The sequence below is a fragment of the Physeter macrocephalus genome, chromosome 1 (assembly GCF_002837175.3).
Source record: "Physeter macrocephalus isolate SW-GA chromosome 1, ASM283717v5, whole genome shotgun sequence".
NCBI classification, from domain to species: domain Eukaryota; kingdom Metazoa; phylum Chordata; class Mammalia; order Artiodactyla; family Physeteridae; genus Physeter; species Physeter macrocephalus.
Genome location: NC_041214.2, coordinates 61,164,172 through 61,185,878, shown reverse-complemented (window position 1 = coordinate 61,185,878; position 21,707 = coordinate 61,164,172). Strand labels below are relative to the sequence as shown.

General features: G+C 38.1%; 1 protein-coding gene across 1 annotated transcript in view; it reads left to right on the top strand.

Annotated features, from left to right (window-relative positions):
• The window catches only part of WDR49 (WD repeat domain 49), a 149,361-nt gene that overhangs the window by 35,241 nt on the left and 92,413 nt on the right, over positions 1–21,707 (top strand). Inside the window, 4 exon segments of the mRNA XM_024124198.3 lie at positions 2,196–2,372; positions 5,037–5,157; positions 12,826–12,993; positions 14,835–14,983. Of these exon segments, the coding sequence (XP_023979966.2) occupies positions 2,196–2,372; positions 5,037–5,157; positions 12,826–12,993; positions 14,835–14,983 (615 nt within the window).

Genomic DNA, 21,707 nt, shown 5'->3' with positions numbered 1-21,707 from the left:
TCTGCCAACTCCAGGCCTTTCCCTGGGATCCGACTGAAGCCCGAGGCTCAGCTCCCAGCCCCCGCCCGCCCCGGCGGGTAAGCAGACAAGCCTCTCGTCCTGGTGGGTGCCGGTCGGCACCGATCCTCTGTGCGGGAATCTCTCCACTTTGCCCTCCACACCCCTGTTGCTGCGCTCTCCTCCTTGGCTCCAAAGCTTCCCCCCTCTGCCACCTGCAGTCTCCACCCGTGAAGGAGCTTCTAGTGTGTGGAAACCTTTCTTCCTTCACAGCTCGCTCCCACTGGTGCAGGTCCCGTCCCTATTCTTTGTCTCTGTTTATTCTTTTTTCTTTTGCCCTACCCAGGTACGTGGGGAGTTTCTTGCCTTTTGGGAGGTCTGAGGTCTTCTGCCAGCGTTCAGTGGGTGTTCTATAGGAGCAGTTCCACGTGTAGATGTATTTCTGATGTATCTGTGGGGAGGAAGGTGATCTCCGCGTCTTACTCCTCCGCCATCTTCCCAGCTCCCCCTTCCTTTATTCTATTAATATGGTGTATTACATTAGTTGATATTTGTATGTGTTAAACTAACCTGGTATTCCTGGTGTTGGGAGGAAGAAATTTTCCTCTACCCTTCTAGGTTGGTCCAATAATTAAATTGAAATGAGACAGATTAATGGGAAATCAAACAAACGTCTAATAACATGTATATATGGAAGGGACCCAGGAAAACTGAGTAACTCACCAAAGTGTCCAAAGTCTTCACCTTAAATATCATCTTTAGCAAAGACAAAAGAGGGTGTTGGGATGGTGGTTTGGGATTTCAAAGGGGATGAAGGCAATTTACATGAGGATGGAAAAGCAAATATTTGGTATACAAATATTTCCTGGGCCACACAGAGATGCTGGGACTCAGAGTGGACTCTAGACCCTGAGTTTCTGCCATCACATCTAGTCCATGGTCTTTGCAGATATCTCTGGTGATAGCTCTATTCTAGGAACAGGCCCTTTATCCAAATTCTTCAGGCAGCTAGGGGGGAGGTAAAAAGAAAAACTTCCTGAGTCTTCTGTTTCTTAAAAATAATCAACCTAAATTAATCCTCATGCCAGAGACACATTTTGAGGTGGCAAGTTTTGTTTCCCTACACTGGTATAAATATTACTTGGTCATGGTGTGTAATCTTTTTTATATGTTGCTAGATTCTCTTTGATAGTATTTAGCTGAAGATTTTTACATCTATATTTATTAGGAATATTGGTCTGCAGTTTTCTTGTGATGTCTTCGTGTGGTTTTGGTATTAGGAAATACTGGCCTCATAAAATGATTTGGAAAGTGTTCCCTCCATTTCTAGTTTTTGGAAGAGTTTGGGAAAGATTGGTGTTAATTCTTTAAATGTTTGATAGAACTTATTAATGAAAAGCCATCCAGGCCTGGGATTTTCTTTGTGGGAAATTTTTTTGATTACAAATTCAATCTTTCTATTTATTATATGTCTGCTGAGATTTTCTATTTCTTCTTGAGTTAGTTTAGGTAATTTTGTGTTTAGGTAATTTTGTGTTTAGGTAATTTTGTGCATTTGTACATTTCATTTCAGTTATCTAATTTGTTGGCTTACAGCTGGTCATGGTATTCTCTTATAATCCTTTTCTTAATTTCTGTAAGGTTGTTGGTAATATCTACTCTTTTATTTCTGGATTTAGTAATGTGTATCTTCTCTCTTTTTTGGGGGTTTAGTCTAGCTAAAGTTTTGTCAATTTTATTTACAAATGTATTTACCCTTTCTTAAATAGTTTTTAGGATTTTATTTGACTTGGGAAGGCTACTTACAGAATTTTTATCAATTTAGTTCTGTGAAAGCCTCTGCTTGCCTCATAAAACATGGTTTGTAAAGTTTCTGTATGGTTGTGTGATGCTGTAGCCCTCTATGTCTTTGTCTTTCCTGTGATTAGTTGCCTAGTCTCCCATGGGTGGAAGAAGTTGGGGGTCTGTGAAGTAGGGATAGGGAAGAAAGTGTGTTCAAATGGTAAAGTTTTTATCTTGCCTAGAATACTTGGTTAGAATAAAGCACATTTGTGCCACCGTGCTATACTTCTGTAATACATTAAGGACCCTCAGGTGAAAATGTCTGATTTGGTACTAAGATTTGCATGTCTGCTTTTCATATTGTTTTCACTAAATCCATCAGAAATATTTTCTGATTTTCTACTTTGCTACTTTAGATAGCGGTGGCTTTTACAAGAAAAGAGATTTGTTTCTATGATCTGCTGTCCAAAGAAGAATTTCCTTGTCAATATAAACTCCAAGGCCTGAAAGGAACACCAGTTTGCATGGATTATTGGTATGACTCTTTTGATGCCAATGAGTCAATTCTTTCTCTTGGGGACATAACCGGAAAGGTAAGTGAGGGAAGGATAAGGTTGAACACTATGCATTTAATCATCAAAGCTTAGCTCAAAATAGAAATAGAGTACAATGAATGTGAGCCCCTAATTGAACTACTTTACAGATTACAAGGCCACACACCTTGGACATGAAAAAGATGGTTTAGGTCATAATTCCTCTCCTTGCATATGAAAACCAATCTTCCCTGTGGTTTTCTTGCCTGTGTATAGTCTCATTTTCCTTATTTAGAAAAAAGTATTTGCTAACTTTTTCACCATAGGATGCTTAATCTATTAGACCCCAATATTAATAAACATTTAATACTAAATGTCTAAAGTTATCTCTAATAATTCTTTCAAATTGTTCACATTTTCATTTATAAGATTTCAGGCTTCTCAGTAGCAAGCTCCTGGGAAATGCTTATTTCCTGTCTCATGTGACAAAGGAATAGGTGCATTAGCGAGAGCAGCACTGAACCCCAGACACTGCATACAATGATTTCTGTCTTCCCATCAAATTCCACCCGACCTCTGAAAAATGACTTCTTACTGAACGACAGTAGAATATGCCTGTGAATGCTGAAATAGTCTAATTTGAACAATTTCCACTCATAATTATGTAAGCCTTTCATCTTTACTGTTTTTAATGACAAATAAAAAACCAATGCTACTGGTGAAGTAATCTGCTGATGAGCTCTTGTCTGTTAAGTTGCAGGACAAGAATTTTTCTCTAGGTCAATGCGAATTCATTGCTCATCATATTTCGAACATATCATTCTGATTTGTAGTTCTTTTACCTACTGACAAAAGAATATGCGAGCTTAGTTTAGTATCAGCAATAAATATTCATGTTTATGACCTAAGGAATCCACCTTTGGAGTTTAGCCTCTAAACCACGGCAATTAGGAATTGGCTACAGAAAAGTTTTATATATATTTAAAAATTAGGGATCTTTGTTATCTAATTTGGATTATATATGTCTTAGCTCTTTGAATTAAAACTCATAATCAAGCGAATAGTCTTTGGAAGAATAGCTGAAAAAATATATTTACTTTAGTCTGCTTATTTAAATCAGTCGACAATTATTTATATTTTATGTGCTTTAAAACTGTCTTAGGCATTGGAGGCAGTGGAAGAAAGATAAATTATAGGCTTAACTCAAAAAACTTAATAGGTAAGTAAGAATTAAAGACTAATATAAAAGCATGTATTCGAACATTGTACAATGGTACTGAAAACTACTAAATCATATAAACAAGATTTTGACTCCTATTGTAATTCTTAAGCAGGAAAAGACATGAGGTAGAGCTTCAAGGGTGAGTGGTGGTATTTGAAGGATGGATGGGTAGAGGGGAAAAAAAGAGAGCATGGTGAACATAAATAAAGGTAGGCAAGTAGGCACAATAATGGAGGGCGAGATGGACATGAATAGATCAGAGATGGAGTATTAAGGACATAACAGTGCCTAGGTCTAATCAGGATGTCTGTTGGAAGATCTTGGTAACCAGGCCAACTCCACATTTAACAGAAAAAATGAAACAGTGAAGCATTGGAGGTTTTTGAGGAAATTTGGTCAGACCTGATGTAGACAGCATTTAGGAAAATTTTATTTAGTAGTTCTGTCCAGCATAGATTGGAGGACAAAGAAAGAAACTGCAATCAGATTGGCTAGTTGGGATCATGAGAAAATGGAAATGATAAAGCAAGGAGAGAAACAAGCAACCTTTTGAAACAGGAATCTTCAGGACTTGAGGTCTGAAATGCGGAATGATGAGCCGTTTTAGAATATCTCACAAAGACTTCTGTTCCCAGGTTGGGAATGTTCTATTTGCAGTTGACAGATGCCCTCCTGGGCCCAATGCTCAGACTCTCCCTGGCTCACTTTCTCAATGTTGACTACTTCTAGGATTCTTTATTCTGAGATACTCCTGATCTGCCACAAAAGAAGAATCTTTCCTACCAGTATTGTTCTGATACTTCCCTTCCCTTTGCCAAGCTTCATATTTGTCTCTTCAACCATCTAATTCAGATGCGCTCTTCCTTGTGTAATTTGCAAACTTCTCAATTTTGACTTTGCTCCTGTGTTCCTACAAATATCTGTACCCACATCAGAATCTTGGTTCTGTCTGTCATAACCCTCCCAATCTCAGATGTCCCAAATTTGGATTTCTCACATACAAATCACATTTATACATAAATTGAAAATTAAAACAATTTTCTTAGGGCAGGAAATATGTCCTTTATTCTCCTTAGTGTCCTTTATAACACGTAGTATAATGTTTCATACGACTTTCCCTTTCTCACTGATTTTAAGCAATCTGATTGTGATGTGCCTTAGTTTTCTCGGTGTGTGTGTGTGTGTGTGTGTGTGTGTGTGTGTGTTTATGCTGACTGGAATTCATTTTGATTCTTGGATTTTCATTAAATTTGAAAATTTTTCTATTGCTATTTTTTCTGAAGTTTTTTGTCTCCCCCTCTTTTTTTTTTTCTGTAAGATGCTTGATATTGCCCTACTAGTTATGGAGGCTTTTTCATTTTTATTCAGCTGGTTCTTTTTTTAAATTACTATGCTTTAGTTGAGTTGGATTCTATTTCTATGTCTTCAAGTTCCTGGATCTTTTCTTCTGAGATATTGCAGAGTGGTTTCAAAGGGTGAGTGAGGCTGCCTCTGTGGTTCAGGTGGCTAACGTGCCCCAGCCTAGTGCCTCGGTTGGGGGCAGCCCTGCAGAGACCTGTGGTGTGGGCTGCAGCCAATGGAGCCCTGACACAAGTGGGGCTACTTCAGAGAGCCGCAGCATAGGTGGGGCCGTTGCCACAGCGTGGGCAGTACCTTTGCGGGTGATGTTGCTATCCCAGTACATTTGGAAGGCAGATTATCAGACCAATGGGCTATTTTTGAGCCATAAAGTTTAACGGAGTTTCCCCCTGTTAGGTTTTTTTTTTTTTTTTTTTTTTTTTTTTTTTTTTTGGGGTATGCGGGTCTCCCTCTGCCGTGGCCTCTCCCGTTGCGGAGCACAGGCTCCGGACGCGCAGGCCCAGCGCACGAACCCGTGTCCCCTGCATCGGCAGGCGGATTCTCAACCACTGCGCCACCAGGGAAGCCCTAGGTTTTATATTTATTTGAGACCTATCACCTCTTTGTTCTTTCTTCTTTTTGGAATGGGAATGCCTGTCACATGCCTGTTCTACCATTTTATTTTGGAAACGTGTAACTTGTTTGGTTTCACAAGTTCATAGCTTGGAGAGCAATTTACCTCAGGATGGATTGTATCCTGAGTTTTACCCATGTCTGATTTATCTATCTGGATGAGATTTGAACATAGACTTTAGAGTTGTTGTTGGAATGAGTTAAGACTTCTAGAACTGTTGAGATGTATTTTACATGCTAGAAGGACATGAATTTGGGCAGAGGGGCAGGGGCAGAGTGTATGGACTGGATTTTTGTGTCCTTCTCCCCCCCAAATTCATATGTTGAAGTCCTAAGCCCACCGCCTACCCCCTTATATGGTGCCTTTGGGAGGTGATTAAGTCATGAAGATGTAGCTCTTGTGAACAGGAAGAGACCCCCAGAGAGCTCTCTCACTTCTTCCCCACATGAGGGCACAGTGAGAAGGAGAGCATCTGTGAACTAGGAAGTCGACCCTGACCAGACACCAAACCTGTCAGCACCTTGATCTTGGACTTCCCAGTCTCCAGAACTGTGGGAGATAAATGTTTGTTGTTTAAATCACTAGGTCTGTATATTTTGTTACAGCAGCCTGGACTAAGACATTGAATAAATGTTATTAAAAATATTTCAGAAGAAAAGAGAAACCAAAAGAAATCTTGCAAATATTGGTAGACTTGTTTTTTTTTTTTGTAAGGGGGGTTATTTATGGTAAAAAGAAAATGGTCAGGGTGAGAAAAATATATTTACCGATAATGTATAGTGTAATACTCTATGAATGGCTGTTGAAGAAATGCAGTAGAGGAGAAGATAACTCAAAAAGGAGAAAGTAGAGAATATGGAAAGGTGAAGTATCTATATAAGACTTTGTCTTCTTTCAAGTTTTAGATTTGAAACTCAGATACCTCTGAAAGGGGACTGGCTTCCGTCCTAAGCAGTGGATGACTGCCTTTTCCCAGATTTAGTCACTGGGACTCAAAGCTTACATACAACTTTTTTGTTTTTGGTTTGCCTGCAGGTCAGTTATTTCCCTATGAGGAGTATGGAAGAAGGCTGAAATGAGGAGGCAGGAAAAGGAAGAAGGCAGGCTGGAGTCAAGTAGAGGACAGTGGGCTTAGTAGTGATTATGTTCCTTGGTCTGCAAGACTTACTGTGTCAGGAGCAAGCCAACAATGGCATTCATGTGATACTCTTTTTACCCCAGCAACATGAATTGATATTCTTAGACCTCCTCAAGAAATATTTGTACTGATTTCCTTCTCAGTGTGAGGAGGGAATGTACAATTGAGGGAAGAAACTAATACATGGCAAGTTTGGTGCTACTATTTCACTGAAGCTAATAATAAAATATCTGTAAAATTGAAATGTCAAAAGAAAAACTCAGTTTCAGACATGCGAATATTAGCTTACTGCTTTTAGGTAAGGTTCATACTTATTTAAAACTTTGAAGGAGAAAATGTTTTCATTGCCTCTGAGTGGTTCTGTGGTGTATGTTAACAGAAAAATAATTACCTTCTGAAATGCTTGAAAAGTAAGTACAGTGATTTTGGGCAGTAGTTGCAAGACATAAATGTCTTCAACCTCAAAGAAGTTTCTCTTTTTTTTTGGTCTCAAAGAATTGCCTTTTCATATAGACAATATCATTGGAAACCTTGGAAACCAGAGACTGGAAGTACAGCTCCGGAAAGAGTGAATACTAAATTGCCAATAATAAAAATTTTTGACTTTTTATTATGTTGAAAGGTGTTTCGCCCCCTTTGTTTGACCACGGCTACGAGTTTGAACTGATAAAATCACTAATTGCTGAGCTAATAAATGGAACTGTGCCAGGGAATTTAGAATCCAGGCAGCAGGTCGTTTCCTTCGGGAGCCTTCATAATTGATGGGACTAAGTTTGGAAGAAAAGCCAGATTTAGTGTCTTGCTGGTGTGTTTTTCCACTTCCCTGCATCTAAATCAGTCCTCCAGACAAAATTGGTGCACCACTGAGTCAGCTGGAACACGCTGCCCTTCCTGCCAGCGCCCTCACTGGGTTTAAAGCAGTTGAAATCAGCTGTGAGCCACTGGCCTCAGTTTGAAGTAAAAGATCTTTTCCTGCAGCTCGTTCCACAGTGTGGTGGAAGGGTAAGATCCATTGTATTGTGAACATAGGTCTAATCAGTATTCTGAAAATTCATTAAATGAATTGCATTATTATTTTTAATGTATCTACCAGTGCTGAGTTACATGTATTTTGATTTTTAAAAATGGAATAGGTAGAATTATTCTTTCTTATCTTTCCTCTTTGAAATGGCAGCTGCTCAGAATGTAGAGAGCCCTGTGGTGGTCTCAGGGCTCCAACTTCAAAATAAGAAATGCAACTGAAAATAAACTCCCTCAAACAAGAGGGCATCAAAGAAAGTTCAAGGTAGGGAGTTTTCCTAAGTCACGTGACTCATAAAGTAAAAGCCTGAAAAATGATAATAAGAATTCCTAGTTAGAAATGGCCCAATTTTCTACCCTGCTATAGCTTTCATCTGTTGGCAAATGATAAAAGAGTGGCCTCATTCTAGCTTACTCTAAGGGTACTTAATACAATTACTTACTTAGTTTTTAGGCATCACTTTTCATTTTCAAATCACTTTTTTCACATTAACTAATTGCTATTACACAGGGTTATTTTGACAGCAACATGAGGACAAAGATCAATGACAGCTTCCCTTAATGCCTTTTTTATGACTAAGGGGTAAGACAGTGGAGGAGCTGAAAGTTAGCATGGTAATGGACAGACATGATCAAATTGTCTTTTATCCTCTCAAATATTATTGAAAAGTAATTTTAAAATGTTTCTTTACCAATCCCCAAACTCAGTGAGAATGTTAAAAACAACTCATATACTTTATCAGTTCATCCCATTCCCTAGCTTGATATTTTAAAAACTTTTTCATCATAACCCATTATTTCCTTTCCTCTCTTCAAGAAGGGAGGAACACATTTTTATATATCAGGTAATCTGATTTTAAGGAAATGGCTTTCCTTTCACCTTTTACTCAGGCATTTTACAATTTAATCAGAAACGGGTTATATCTTGGTTTAGAAATAAAGTGTGAATTGTTGAGCCTCTAATATGTAACACTACAGGCCCATGAATGTCACTTGCTAACCTCCAGATTCAAATCTTACAGCAATACTTTAAATACCAGGGCAGAATGTACTTCTTTATATGTCTTTCTTTATAGCCTGAAAATGAAAGAAGATACTTGGATATAATGTGGAAACACATGACAAAGCAATTTTCTGGGTAGAAATACTTTATTTTGATTGTAGTGTAATGATATTATGGAATTTCCATGGATTTGAAGATATAATTATAGTGCTGTGTTGTATACTTTATGTATTATAATATTGCTTCATTAAGTCAAGTTATAATAACTCTTAGCATTTTCTGTAAACAAAGGGCATATTTTCATTGAGGTTGCTCCTGATGAGGATACTTGTCCTCAGATTTTATACTGTTGGTACTGCTATAAAGTAGCAGTAAAGTTAGTGTAAAAGTTAGTGTAAAAGTGATCAGCAACCTTTATGCTCCTAAAGTTAATTCCTCCCCAATGAGGCTCAAAGAACTCAGTTTTATAGGAACTGATTACTCTTTCCTTCCTTCCTTCCTTCATTTACCGCTCTTTCTTTTCTTTTTTTAAGAAGGAAAGAGTACATGAGAAAAAGATGGAAAACAAGAGGACATAGGAATACTATGTCCTAGGGGGATAAGTAGCAATAAAAAAGTGAAGAGATCAGGAAAGACTAAAGGTGAAGTGGGAGTTTGGTCTGGGATTGAGAGTATGGGGAACATAAATGTAGTTGGTAATAGAAAGAACTTCAGATCAGGTAATAGAAAGAACCTGGCATACATACAGCAGTGTGGCTTAGTGAAAAATAAGGGTGCAGTAGTACAAAATGGAAAGCTCACAGCCAGACAGGACTGGGCTCAATCTCATCTCCACCTCCAGTTAGCCACATGCCTTTGGGTGATATGGCTTTTGGACTATTTCCTCATCAGTAAATTTGGGATATCTGCCCACTAAAGATGACTACAGGGTGAGGGCATCTGGCGTGATGATACCTGGTAATGAATGGGAGGGATTCAAAAAATTACCCGAATAATTATTACAAGTAATCCATAGATTGAGGGAGATTACATGATGGGGGATGAGCAAGAAACGTACCATCCAGGTGAATTCTGGGCAGAGTGGAGAAATAGACCAATTTGGCCCTTAGCAGTCTTTTTGTGTTTCACGACATTTCACAATATACTGCTCAGTGAATTATTCTGTTTGCCTAGAGCTCTGTGAGCTCTCTTTTCTGAAAGTCTCCTTTGCATTGTTGCAGCTCCTCCTTTTTTCCTTAGAAATTGTTTTCTGGCATTGATTTGTAGAACCCTGGCATCAAAGATCGGTTAAACTCATTTACTTTAAAGAAGTAGAAACTAAAAAGAGAAGCCCAAAGTGGGGTTTTTTTTGTTTGTTTTTTTGTATTTTTAAAAATTAATTAATTAATTTGGTTGTGTGGGGTCTTAGTTGTGGCAGGTGGGGTCCTTAGTTGCAGCTCGCGGGCTCCTTAGTTGCGCCAAAGTGGGCATTACTGAACTCAGGTTGGGCTGCTCGCCACTTGAAAGTCAATACTTGAGAGACAAGTGCTGGTAGGAATGGAAAAGTTGCTTTATTCAGTAGGCCTGCAACCTGGGGAGAAGGTGGACTTGTGTTCTAGAACCAGCTCGGAAGATTCTGCTCGGCCATGAAAGTTTTTAAAGGGAAAAAGGGGCAGTAAACTCATTTAATCATTGAGGTAGGGGGTCAGATTCATCACCATCTCCCATTGCATGCAGACTTGTGGACTCCTTGTGATCTTTCTTTAAATGCTGTCTTGTTCACACAGTTGGCTTGAGGGATTACAGAAGGGGAAGCTGGGGAAAAGATCTAGTCATCTGTTAATTACTTAGTCTTCATTTCTATTTCTTTGATCTAAGGAAAGAATCAACAGGTTAGGCAAGGCATTGTGTGATCAAAAGACTTGTAAAGGTGTGCTTTGGCAGGAGGTGAGTAGAGCATGGGGGCGCCTAGTTTAAAGGTTAGTTACAATATAGCTTTGCTAAAGTGACAAGACAAAAGGGGCCTCCTGCAGAGAGCTGCTTCCTGCAAAGGGCTCTTCCCTGCAAAGAGCAAAGCATATCCATCATTAGTAACAGAAACTTTAAGAATCACTTGAAAAAGCAGGTGAAGTGTTTTGCAATCCCAAATTACTTTGCAGCTGGAGATGAATTACCTGAGTTCTTCAGATCTATCATGGTTGGGCTTCATGAGTAGAAGGGGGGAGGTTCCCCAGATCCTGATATTTTATACAAAATTTTGTGTGTGTACACATCTTTCTGGTGGAGAAGGTCTATATCTTTCATCAGATTCCCAAAGGGGCATTTAATATCCCCAGTTTTAAGAACTATGGTTTAATTCTCTAGACTATAGAAGGATGGCAGTGCTCTAAGGAATGTATTCTAGTGTCTTGCTGCTCCAAGTGTGGTCGTAAGAGAGCATCAGCAACCACAACTGCGGATCGTTATCAATGCAGCACCTTAGGTTTTCTGAGTATCTGCGTTTTAACACCGATCTCTAGGTGACAGTTGTGCATATTAAAATATGAGAAGCCCTGTTCCAGTGGTCAGGAGATCAGATTTGACTTTGTACTCTGGCTCTGCCAAACGCTAATGTCCAATCCCGACTGGATTTTTAATATTGCGCATTATATAACATTAAACTACCAGACTCAGAATCAGAATGCTTGGGCTCTAGTTCTGAGTTGGACAGCAGTCAATGGCTGACTTTGGCCAAATCTTTGAACCTGCACGGGTCTCTTATTTCTTAGCCTGTACAATAAAGGAGTAGATTTGTCTTCTTTGAGCTCTGAATTCTGGAGTTTACCTTTTGTTTCCCACACATGTGTTTTGTCACCATTTATCTCTTGAAATGCTCTCTTTTTGTCAGGGCCCACCAAATGTCTTCCAAACCCTGAAGCCCACACTGGTTTCTTTCATCTTTGAGCTTCTATTATAATTTCTGTACTACTCAATTTATCCCTTTATTGTATACTAAAGTTTTCTGTAATTGTTTGATTTACATATCTTTTTTTCCAAGCTTGGGACCATGCAAGCTATGTCTATTTCTTCTCTTATTAAAGGTATCATAGCACAGGGCATGTAGTAGACGCATAATAAATCTGAAGGTTGGATGCTGTGTTTTGAGAGAGGACATCTATATGTGACACATGAATAGCCCCAATCTCCTTAGTTTTAAATTAGTCATGTTAAAACATATAAGTCCCAGTTGCTTTTAGAAGCAATCATCTTAATAGAATAAGCTCAAAGGAAAGAATGTATTGAGCTATACTTCTGCCTCTCAGAATTTCCTTGCCTTTAGTAATTCGGAAATGTATGTATTCATATATATGTGTGTATATATATACGCATATGTATATACACACATCTATATAAAGCAAATTAAATTCTTTCACCAAAATAGTAAGACTATTTCCAAGTTAGTTACTATTAAGTTAGCTTGCCATTTCCAGCACAGCTAACAATACAAATACTGTGGTTCTCACTTGGAGAAAGAATTTTTAAAATAATCTTAAAATGACAGAGGACAGAAGACTCCTGTGTTAGAGAAAAAAGACTTTGTTACTCCCAGCACAGCAAGCCCCATGAGTATCCACATATTTGTGTCAGTTCCCCTTGACACCCAAGTCCCACAGAGGCAAAGCAGACAGTTGCAGATGAATGCATGCACACGCAGTGGGTCATGTTACAGGAGAGGAACCCTGAGTTTAGAGAACCTGAATCTTCTACAGTGGGCAGGCACGTGCTATCTTTTGCTCCAGAGTTATTCTTGGTAGTAAGTTTGTCTATCATTTGCTGCAAAGGGAGAAGCGATCTTACATTCTAAGCTGTTTTCTATGTAAACAACTTCAGATGCCTATATCTCGAGAATCCCACATGATTATTGTGATTAATATTGTTTCCTGTCATGTGTTCTAATTTAAAAAAATTTTAAGCGATCGTTGCGAGGGAGGAAAAGTCTGAATGCAGACTTTGATGTAACTTTTCACTGTGGGTTCTTTGGTGAGAGAAGGGTTTAGTGAGGTGTTTTCTAAGTGTCAGGTTGCATCATCATAATCTGAGTTTAATTTTTAATTTTATCTTTTAAAACAATTCTGTTTTGCCTGTATCTTTTGAGAAATCGACTAAAGGTTGTTTTCTTTTCTTTTCTTTTTTAATGAGTTACTTACAATGCGTCCTTAGATGCTATTATTTCCAGTACAACCAGCAATACAAACACTGTGGTGCTGGCATGGAGAGAGAAATCAAAAAAGCGTCTTAAAATGACATCCTTCAACATTGCCCAGGGCATTCGTGCTTTTGATTACCACTCTTGTCTCAATTTAATTGGTATGTAAAATAAATCATGATAACTATGAGGGACTCATCAATAGTCTGGGATGCATATCTGCATGCATGGAGCCTCTTCACCGTGTTGCTTTATTGCCAGAGAGACCAGCTTGAGCAGCTCACATTTTATTATGTCTGATAGTGATGCATTATGATGTGCAGCATATATGAACTACATTGGGGTGACAATATGAGAAAGTTCCCCAGTGCTTTAATGAGTCTTTTTATCAGAATTGGTGGGGAATGTAAAATGACATAGAGAAAGAATGCAGTGTCTGCCTTCTGCCATCTTCCTCACATCACCAAATTCTCAACTCAAGTACATCATTTTCTTATGTGCATGCGCACACACACGCACACACACACTCACTCACTTACTAGAGAAATGCAAAATGTAGAATGTTTTTCAATCACCTTTCAGAATACAACTTCTAATGCTTTTTGAAAAATTTCAGATTTATCCTTTAGCATACTAAAGGAGAGTTCTTTTTTGATGTAAATTTTAGCTGAAGAAATAAGCGATAAAGGTTTTCAGGCATTATCTATTTAAATAAAATATTTAGATATTTTGAAAGCTGATAATTTGATATATATGATATTAGTTCAAATATTATAAAAAAGTGAGGTATTATTTTTAAAATCAATAGGGTAGTACAGAGAATGAACATACATGGCCTACAGAATGGGTCATATTAACCCCCTTTCAAAAATTATCATTTATATAGAGTATTGATATCAGCTAAGTTGAGTCTCTAAAATTCCCAACAATCACAGCTGACAATCATGGTAAAAAGAGACCTTGACTTTGAACTCAGGAATATGCCAACATCAGACTTTCAAGGAGGATTGTAGATTTATTAGAGAAAGCTGGAAGTTAGTGAATTGAGTTTGGGAGGACTCAAATTTCAACCATTGCATTGATTCATTGATTATTTCAGCCCCTTTATACTGATCGCTACCTTGTACCTGGCACAGTGCTGGTATCACATATTACTGTATGCAGTAACACTTGGTAAAGTTTATCAATTGCCTTACTAATTTCATACTATGGGGTAAAGACTTGAAACGAGTGGATTCACTTCCTCTTATTGTTATAACCCTTACACTGGGTATTAATCCAAATAGGGGTCTGCCATTTATGGCGATTCCATAAATGTGAATAAGTTCAGCTCCACAGTTGGCCCTAAACAAGGGAATGACAAAGAGTGCTCTGCTGAGTTTCCCCAGACCTGAAGAAGCACTGTACTCCCAGTTTTTGATGTGCTCCCTGAATATAATCAATTTGTGTTAAAAAAAAAAAACACAAAAAACTACTGCCTCAATAGAGCAGGTCAAACATATATTTCTGTTGCTTATTTGCTTGCAAATACTTGATTATTTACATGACAGTGAAAATAATTGGTTTCCTTACACTTTTTCATTAATTTGGAAACTTTAAATATTGTTTTAGTTCTCTCTTACCCCTGGGATAATTTTAACGTGGTCTGCATTCCTAGGCTGTGATGGCTGTAGAGGGGGAACTTTGGGACTGGGAGAAGGATTTTCTGCCCTCCGGGTTGGGCTACTGGTTGCCTCTTAATGGAACTGTCTTGTCCTTTCACCCCATGCAGACTCCTTCTCCCCTACACCCTGCATTTCAACTATTTCCAATGATAGCATTCATGCATTAGCCTGGGCTATTGGACAATGATAAGATTTTCCTTCCTTCAAGACAAGGGTGCATTAATGCTCAGAAGGCTTTTATCAACCTACGGTGATATAGTATGTGATATACTCGTTTCAAAAACGAGTAGAGTATTCATGTTATTAAAAGCATTTTTTTTCTTTCTGATTCTGATTAGCAACTGCTGGCTTTAACAATAAAGTTTGCCTTTGGAACCCCTATGTTGTCTCTAAGCCAGTTGGTGTCCTTTGGGGTCACTCAGCCAGTGTAATAGCTGTCCAGTTCTTTGTTGCAAGAAAACAACTTTTCATCTTCTCCAAAGATAAGGTTAGTAACAGTGTGCATTTAATTTATTTAGTTCTGCCTCCCCAGTTCCTACCCAAACCTATCTTTGGTCCGAAATTCCTCTTAGAGCTGGTGTAGATTTTTATAATATAGTGACTTACTACTATGTTTTTGGAAATCTGTATTTTAAAAATGATACTGATGGTAATTTAGGAATAGTCCTGGGCAACTGGACAAGGTGTTTCATTAAAAAAATTGTTTTAAACCATGTACTCATAGATGTAATCCTTATTTTTGGGTTCTCAATAGGCCACATTTTGAGAGTTTCCAAAGTACTCACTAATCCAATAAAAATACAAAACAGAAATGGGAATGAGAAAATGTTGCTTTGATAAGATATGGAATAGGCACAGCCAATTAACTAGTGTTGCGTTTCCATTGAAGAGACTCAGTAAATTAGAAATCAAAGTTAATCTGAAGAATATCAAGTACATTAAGAACATTTCAGTTAAGTATATTAGTCCATTCTATTTGATAATATTGGTGCAAATATGGTGGAAAAAACATTGTACCAAAACCAGGTAGTCCCGGTTGTATCCGGATCACATTATTCACTACTCATATCTCCCAGAAAAATGTCTTTATCTCTAATAATCTCATCATGTGTTCCTCTGTAAAGCTTCTGTTTTACATAATGCCTGATATAGATCCAGTTAACATGTGATAGATTTCAAGATACCTGGCTGTGAAGAGAAGGATGGGGACAGCCTCTGAGACTTTTTCAGTGACTCTGACTTTTAATTCTATTCTAAAGCGATACTTGTATATGTGAAAATTAAATAGAAAAAATAGAAATTCATCTTCAACTCCTTAGCCTCACCCTATGCATAAGTCCTGCCAAACTTGCTTATTTTACTGTATTACCTATCAGACCGTAAATCTCCTCCCTTCACCTGAAACTTCACCACTCAACTGCCAATTCTAGTTGATTCTACCATCAAATATATTTATCAGCCTCACCTCTCCCTCTCAACTGCCATTGCTCTAATTCAAAATCTCATCTTCTTTTGAATTATTATCTTTCGAGTTAGCTCATCCAAAACATTGCAAGGTTGCCTAACATGTCTCCCTTCTTGCATACAGGTCTGATTCCAATCTGCCCTTCATCCTGCTAATTAAGTGGTGTCTAAGAAAAAATCTTCAATACCTCCTCTTACCCTCATTCTAAATATCAGCTCTAAAATTCTTAAGCTTTTATTTAAAGCCCTTCACCAGGCTACAAGGCCCACCTCACTTCTTGCTTTTTTCTTCCATTCATCTGATGCTCCGCATCACACTTTTCCTGTTTCCACCATGCTGCCTCATGGCTCTGCCACGTGCCCTTCTTTCTGCCTTCAGTTCCCTCTCCTCCATGCTCAGTTGGCGAAAGCCTATTTATCCTTGAAATTTCAAACTTTGTGGAGTCTTTCAGACAGACCTAGGTGTTTCTTTCTCTGCACTCCCATTGCACCTGTGTGTCCCTCCTTAGAGCATGTGTTCTGTTGTACTGAAATTATAGTTAGCTTTCCTAAGTAGGGTCAGTGTCTTTTCAGCTTGTACACTTGGTATCAGTCACAGTGCTTGGCACCTTGCAGTATCTGTTCAGTGTTTTGTTTTTGTTTTTGTTTTTTTTTGGCTGCATTGGGTCTTCGTTGCTGCATGCGGGCTTTCTCTAGTTGCGGCAAGTGGGCTTCTCACCGCGGTGGCTTCTCTTGTTGCGGAGCACAGGCTCTAGGTTCACGGGCTCAGTAGTTGTGGCGCACAGGCTTAGTTGCTCTGTGGCATGTGGGATCTTCCCGGACCAGGGCTCGAACCCGTGTCCCCTGCATTGGCAGGCAGATTCTTAACCACTGTGCCATCAGGGAAGCCCCAGTGATTATTTTTTGACAGTTTGAAGTGAATACATATTAGGAAGCCTCAGTGATTATTTTTTGACAGTTTGAAGTGAATACATATTACTGTGAATCTTAAATACCAAAGAAACTCAGAATGAAGACTTTTCTGATGCCTTAGCTTTTAGTTGTTCTGTTTTCTGAGATCTTTTAGCACTTTGTTCTAACTCCCATTATTGAATTTGTTTTTTAAAATATTTATTTATTTGTGGGGGTTTTTTTTGGCTGCCTCAGATCTTAGTTGCTTGTGCAGGATCTTTCCGTGTGGTGAGTGGGCTCTTTGTTGCTGTAGTTGTGGCCTGCGGGCTTAGTTGCCCCGCGGCATGTGGGAATCTATTTCCCTGACCAGGGATCGAACCGGCATCCCCTGCATTGCAAGACGGATTCTTAACCACTGGACCACCAGGGAAGTCCCCCATTATTGAATTTAACACAACCTGACATGTATACTTGAAGGTTGTATATGTATACTCTCTCTTTCACTGCATTTTGAGTGCTTAAAGACAAAGATTATTTGTTGAATTCATTTTTGTGTTTCCCAGTATCTAGCACATATTAATGTACATTAAATACATGTTGAATAAAGCATATAAAATAGTGTAACTATCAACTAGCCGACAGGATTCACAAGGTTTGGAACTCTCTTTTTGGGTTGTGCCATATACATAGTAGGTCCTCAATAAATCTTAGTTAAATGAACAAATCTTTATCAAAGCTAAATATGAAAGAAATAATAGATATTTTATCATTATAGAATTCCCTGAAAGGTGTTATAACTTTAAAAGCAAGTGAAGGGGCTTCCCTGGTGGCTCAGTGGTTGAGAATCCGCCTGCCGATGCAGGGGACACGGGTTCGTGCCCCGGTCCGGGAAGATCCCACATGCGACGGAGCGGCTGGGCCCGTGAGCCATGGCCACCGAGCCTGTGCGTCCAGAGCCTGTGCTCTGCAACGGGAGAGGCCACAACAGTGAGAGGCCCGCGTACTGCAAAAAATATCATCAATGTTAAGACTACCTGGCCTCTTTCAAGTCAGTTTTATCATCCTATTTTTGCTTTGACTTTTAAACCATTACATTGTAATGAAGCTTGTCATGCCGTCTTTCACATTAGTCTAAATCCATTTCACTTCCATAAATGCATAATAATCTTAGCCTGTATGTCTTCACAACAAATAACAGAGCTTTCAGCTACCAGGTTAAGCCTTTGTTTTACTGCATAAAATTCTTTTGGATATTTTATAGGACTAGGGTTAATTTAGGGAACAGGGAAAATGAAAGAAAGCATTCTTTTTTCAAAGAGCCTTTGACTGAACCATATTTTGGTCTATGAATTGCTAAACCAGAGGATTTTCAGACCAAAGTAATTTAGATCCAAATAATTTTCTGAGACTTCAGTTCTTTTTTGGAAAACTGCTCTATTGTGCTTTCCAGTGATTATTAAACAATAAGTTTATCCCTATAGCATTCGGTATAAGTAATAGTCCAGTTGCATTTTGCTTTGGACTCCTAAATTGTGTCATAAGATGGCAATCACTGATGGCAAGGCCCTGCTGGGAGCCAGTAACTTGGTCATTTAGAGGAGGAATCACCATGGGAGTAATAGGATTTTTCAAAGCCTCTGGGAAATATCTCAACCACTGAATCTGATTAGGCTTTTCTATTGCTCCTAACTCTTCTCTCCGGGGCTACTTATCCCGATTTGGCCACCAGAATCAGATCAGTTTGTAACTTAATCTTTTGTTTGAGGTTTTGATTTTTCCCAGTCTGGCTTCTGTATTGTGCACCCAAGGTTGGGAAGGAAAATTCAAAGACTCTTGTGCTGGTGACTAGCTCTTACCTGTGTGTCTTCCTTCCCCTTCTGCATACCCTCTCTCCTCAACTTTCCTCTATCCATCCATAGACAAAGCCATTTTCATTTTGTTTAAATTATGCAAGTAAACAGATTAATGCTCTTCTGTAAAAATTACGAATGAGAAAGCATGTAGTACAAGAAGTGAATATCCCTTTTCTTCACTCCCCCTTCAAATCAATCCCTCTCCCAAGAAATAGCTATTATTAACAGGATGTGTATTGTCTTATATTTATATCACATACTTATATACTATAAAAGTAACTTGGTCATTTAGAGGAGGAATCACCATGGGAGTAATAGGATTTTTCAAAGCCTCTGGGAAATATCTCAACCACTGAATCTGATTAGGCTTTTCTATTGCTCCTAACTCTTCTCTCTTGGGCTACTTATCCTGATTTGGCCACCAGAATCAGATCAGTTTGTAACTTAATCTTTTGTTTGAGGTTTTGATTTTTCCCAGAGTCTGGCTTCTGTATTGTGCACCCAAGGTTGGGAAGGAAAATTCAAAGACTCTTGTGCTGGTGACTAGCTCTTACCTGTGTGTCTTCCTTCCCCTTCTGCATACCCTCTCTCCTCAACTTTCCTCTATCCATCCATAGACAAAGCCATTTTCATTTTGTTTAAATTATGCAAGTAAACAGATTAATGCTCTTCTGTAAAAATTACGAATGAGAAAGCATGTAGTACAAGAAGTGAATATCCCTTTTCTTCACTCCCCCTTCAAATCAATCCCTCTCCCAAGAAATAGCTATTATTAACAGGATGTGTATTGTCTTATATTTATATCACATACTTATATACTATAAAATATTGTATTATAATAATATGTGGTGTTGTTATAATTTAGTATTATATACTGTATACCATCCTATGTGTGTATACAAATACAAGGTTGTATTTATTATTAATTTTTATGTGGCATCACATGAGACATACTTTCTTGCAACTTGCTTTTCCCTAAACAATATCTCCTTGAGATCTTTCAATGTGAGTATACATAGACCTGAATTTTTACCTGCTACATAGTAATTCATAGTATGGATGGTCATAATTTAATTATTCAATCGTCTGTTAATTATAAGAGATATTGTCTCTAACCAACTGTCACACATACACACACACATTTACACACACATGCACACACACATCTTTAAGACCACATAAGTAATTTCTTCAAACCCGTGTTCCCTGCATTGGCAGGCAGATTCTCAACCACTGTGCCACCAGGGAAGCCCTGTGGATTTTTTTTATTGCATTTAACTTTGCAGTTTATTTTTGTGTAAAATGTTTTTTTTTCTACAAATGGACATCCAAGATTTATTTTGAATAATTGCTTTTGAAAAATTTGTCTCCCTCACCGGTTTGAAGTTCCATTGTTATCATTTGAATTTCCAGGTATACATGAATTTGTTTCTGGATGCGTTATTCTTTCCATTAGTCTATTTGCTTTTTCCTGCATAAATACACCACTGTTTTAACCAGCATAGCTTTATTGTATGTTTTGATATCTGGTAGAGAAATTCCTACTTCTGTGGGGTTTTTTTTGTTTTTTGTTTTTAATTTTAACAATCCTCTGGCATCTTATCCTTCTAAGTAATCTTAGGATCAGTATTCATGTTTCATGAAAAACCATATTAATTTTTGGATTGGCTTTACATTGAATTTGATAGGTGACATCTTTAAAATATTGAGAAAGCACACCCTGTATTTATCCATTTATTCATTTTTTAAATGCCTTTCAGAAAAATTGTGCAAAAATTTCCCATTCCTTGTTGAGGTTTTTCCTCCACATTTCAGGTGGCATCTTATCATATTCTTGGCTTTTATGGGAGTGTTTATAATGGGATGTGCCCACTTTCTATATAACCTGTACATTTAGTTTTAAAATTTAACAATTTTTTTCTAAAACATTTTTTAACTGCCTGGTAATTTTGTATGCTCTTTTGTTGTTTGCTCATTTTGGGGATTTTGACTTTTGCTCTTTAATTTCATATTAATTACTGCATTTTCTTATCAAATAATTCTAATACCTGGAGTCCTTGGGGATCCAAATTAGATATTTACTACTCTGATGATTCTTCCTCATGGTGAATTGTTCCTTATTGTTTCCTTTCTATGTTTGGTTATTTTTTACTGTTACCTCATTTTTTGCTATGGCTAAACTCTAGGCATTCTGAGGAATGAAATTGAAAATGCTTTCCTCCAGAGAAGATTTGTGTTTATTTCTGCAGAATGGAAATGAGGAAAACTACTGTCCTGAGGCTACTGCATTTTCCTTATTTATTATCCTTTTAATTGAACAGTTTTGTCTCAGTGCCTCCGACTCACTGCTGGTCCAAGGCTTAGGATCCTGGTTATAGTTTTTACTTTTTTATTTTTATACAGCAGGTTCTTATTAGTTATCTGTTTTATACATATTATTGTATATATGTCAATCCCAATCTCCCAATTCATCCCACCATTACCCCGCCCCCCAGTACCATACTGTTTTGATGATTGTAGCTTTGTAGTATAATCTGCAATCACAGAGCCTGATTCCTCTAGTTCTGTTTCTGCCTTGCAAACTGGTTCATCTGTACCATTTTTCTAGATTCCACATATATGCGTTAATATACTATATTTGTTTTTCTCTTTCTGACTTACTTCACTCTGTACTTAAGTCTCTAGGTCCATCCATGACTCTACAAATGACCCAATTTCATTGCTTTTTATGGGTGAGTAATATTCCATTGTATATATGTACCACATCTTCTTTATCCATTCGTCTGTCCATGGACATTTAGGTTGCTTCCATGACCTAGCTATTGTAAATAGGGCTGCAATGAACACTGGGGTGCATGTGTCTTTTTGAATTATGGTTTTCTCTGGGTATATGCCCAGTGGTGGGATTGCTGGGTCATATGGTAATTCTATTTTTAGTTTTTAAAGGAACTTCCATACTGTTTTCCATAGTGGCTGTATCAATTTACATTCCCACCAACAGTG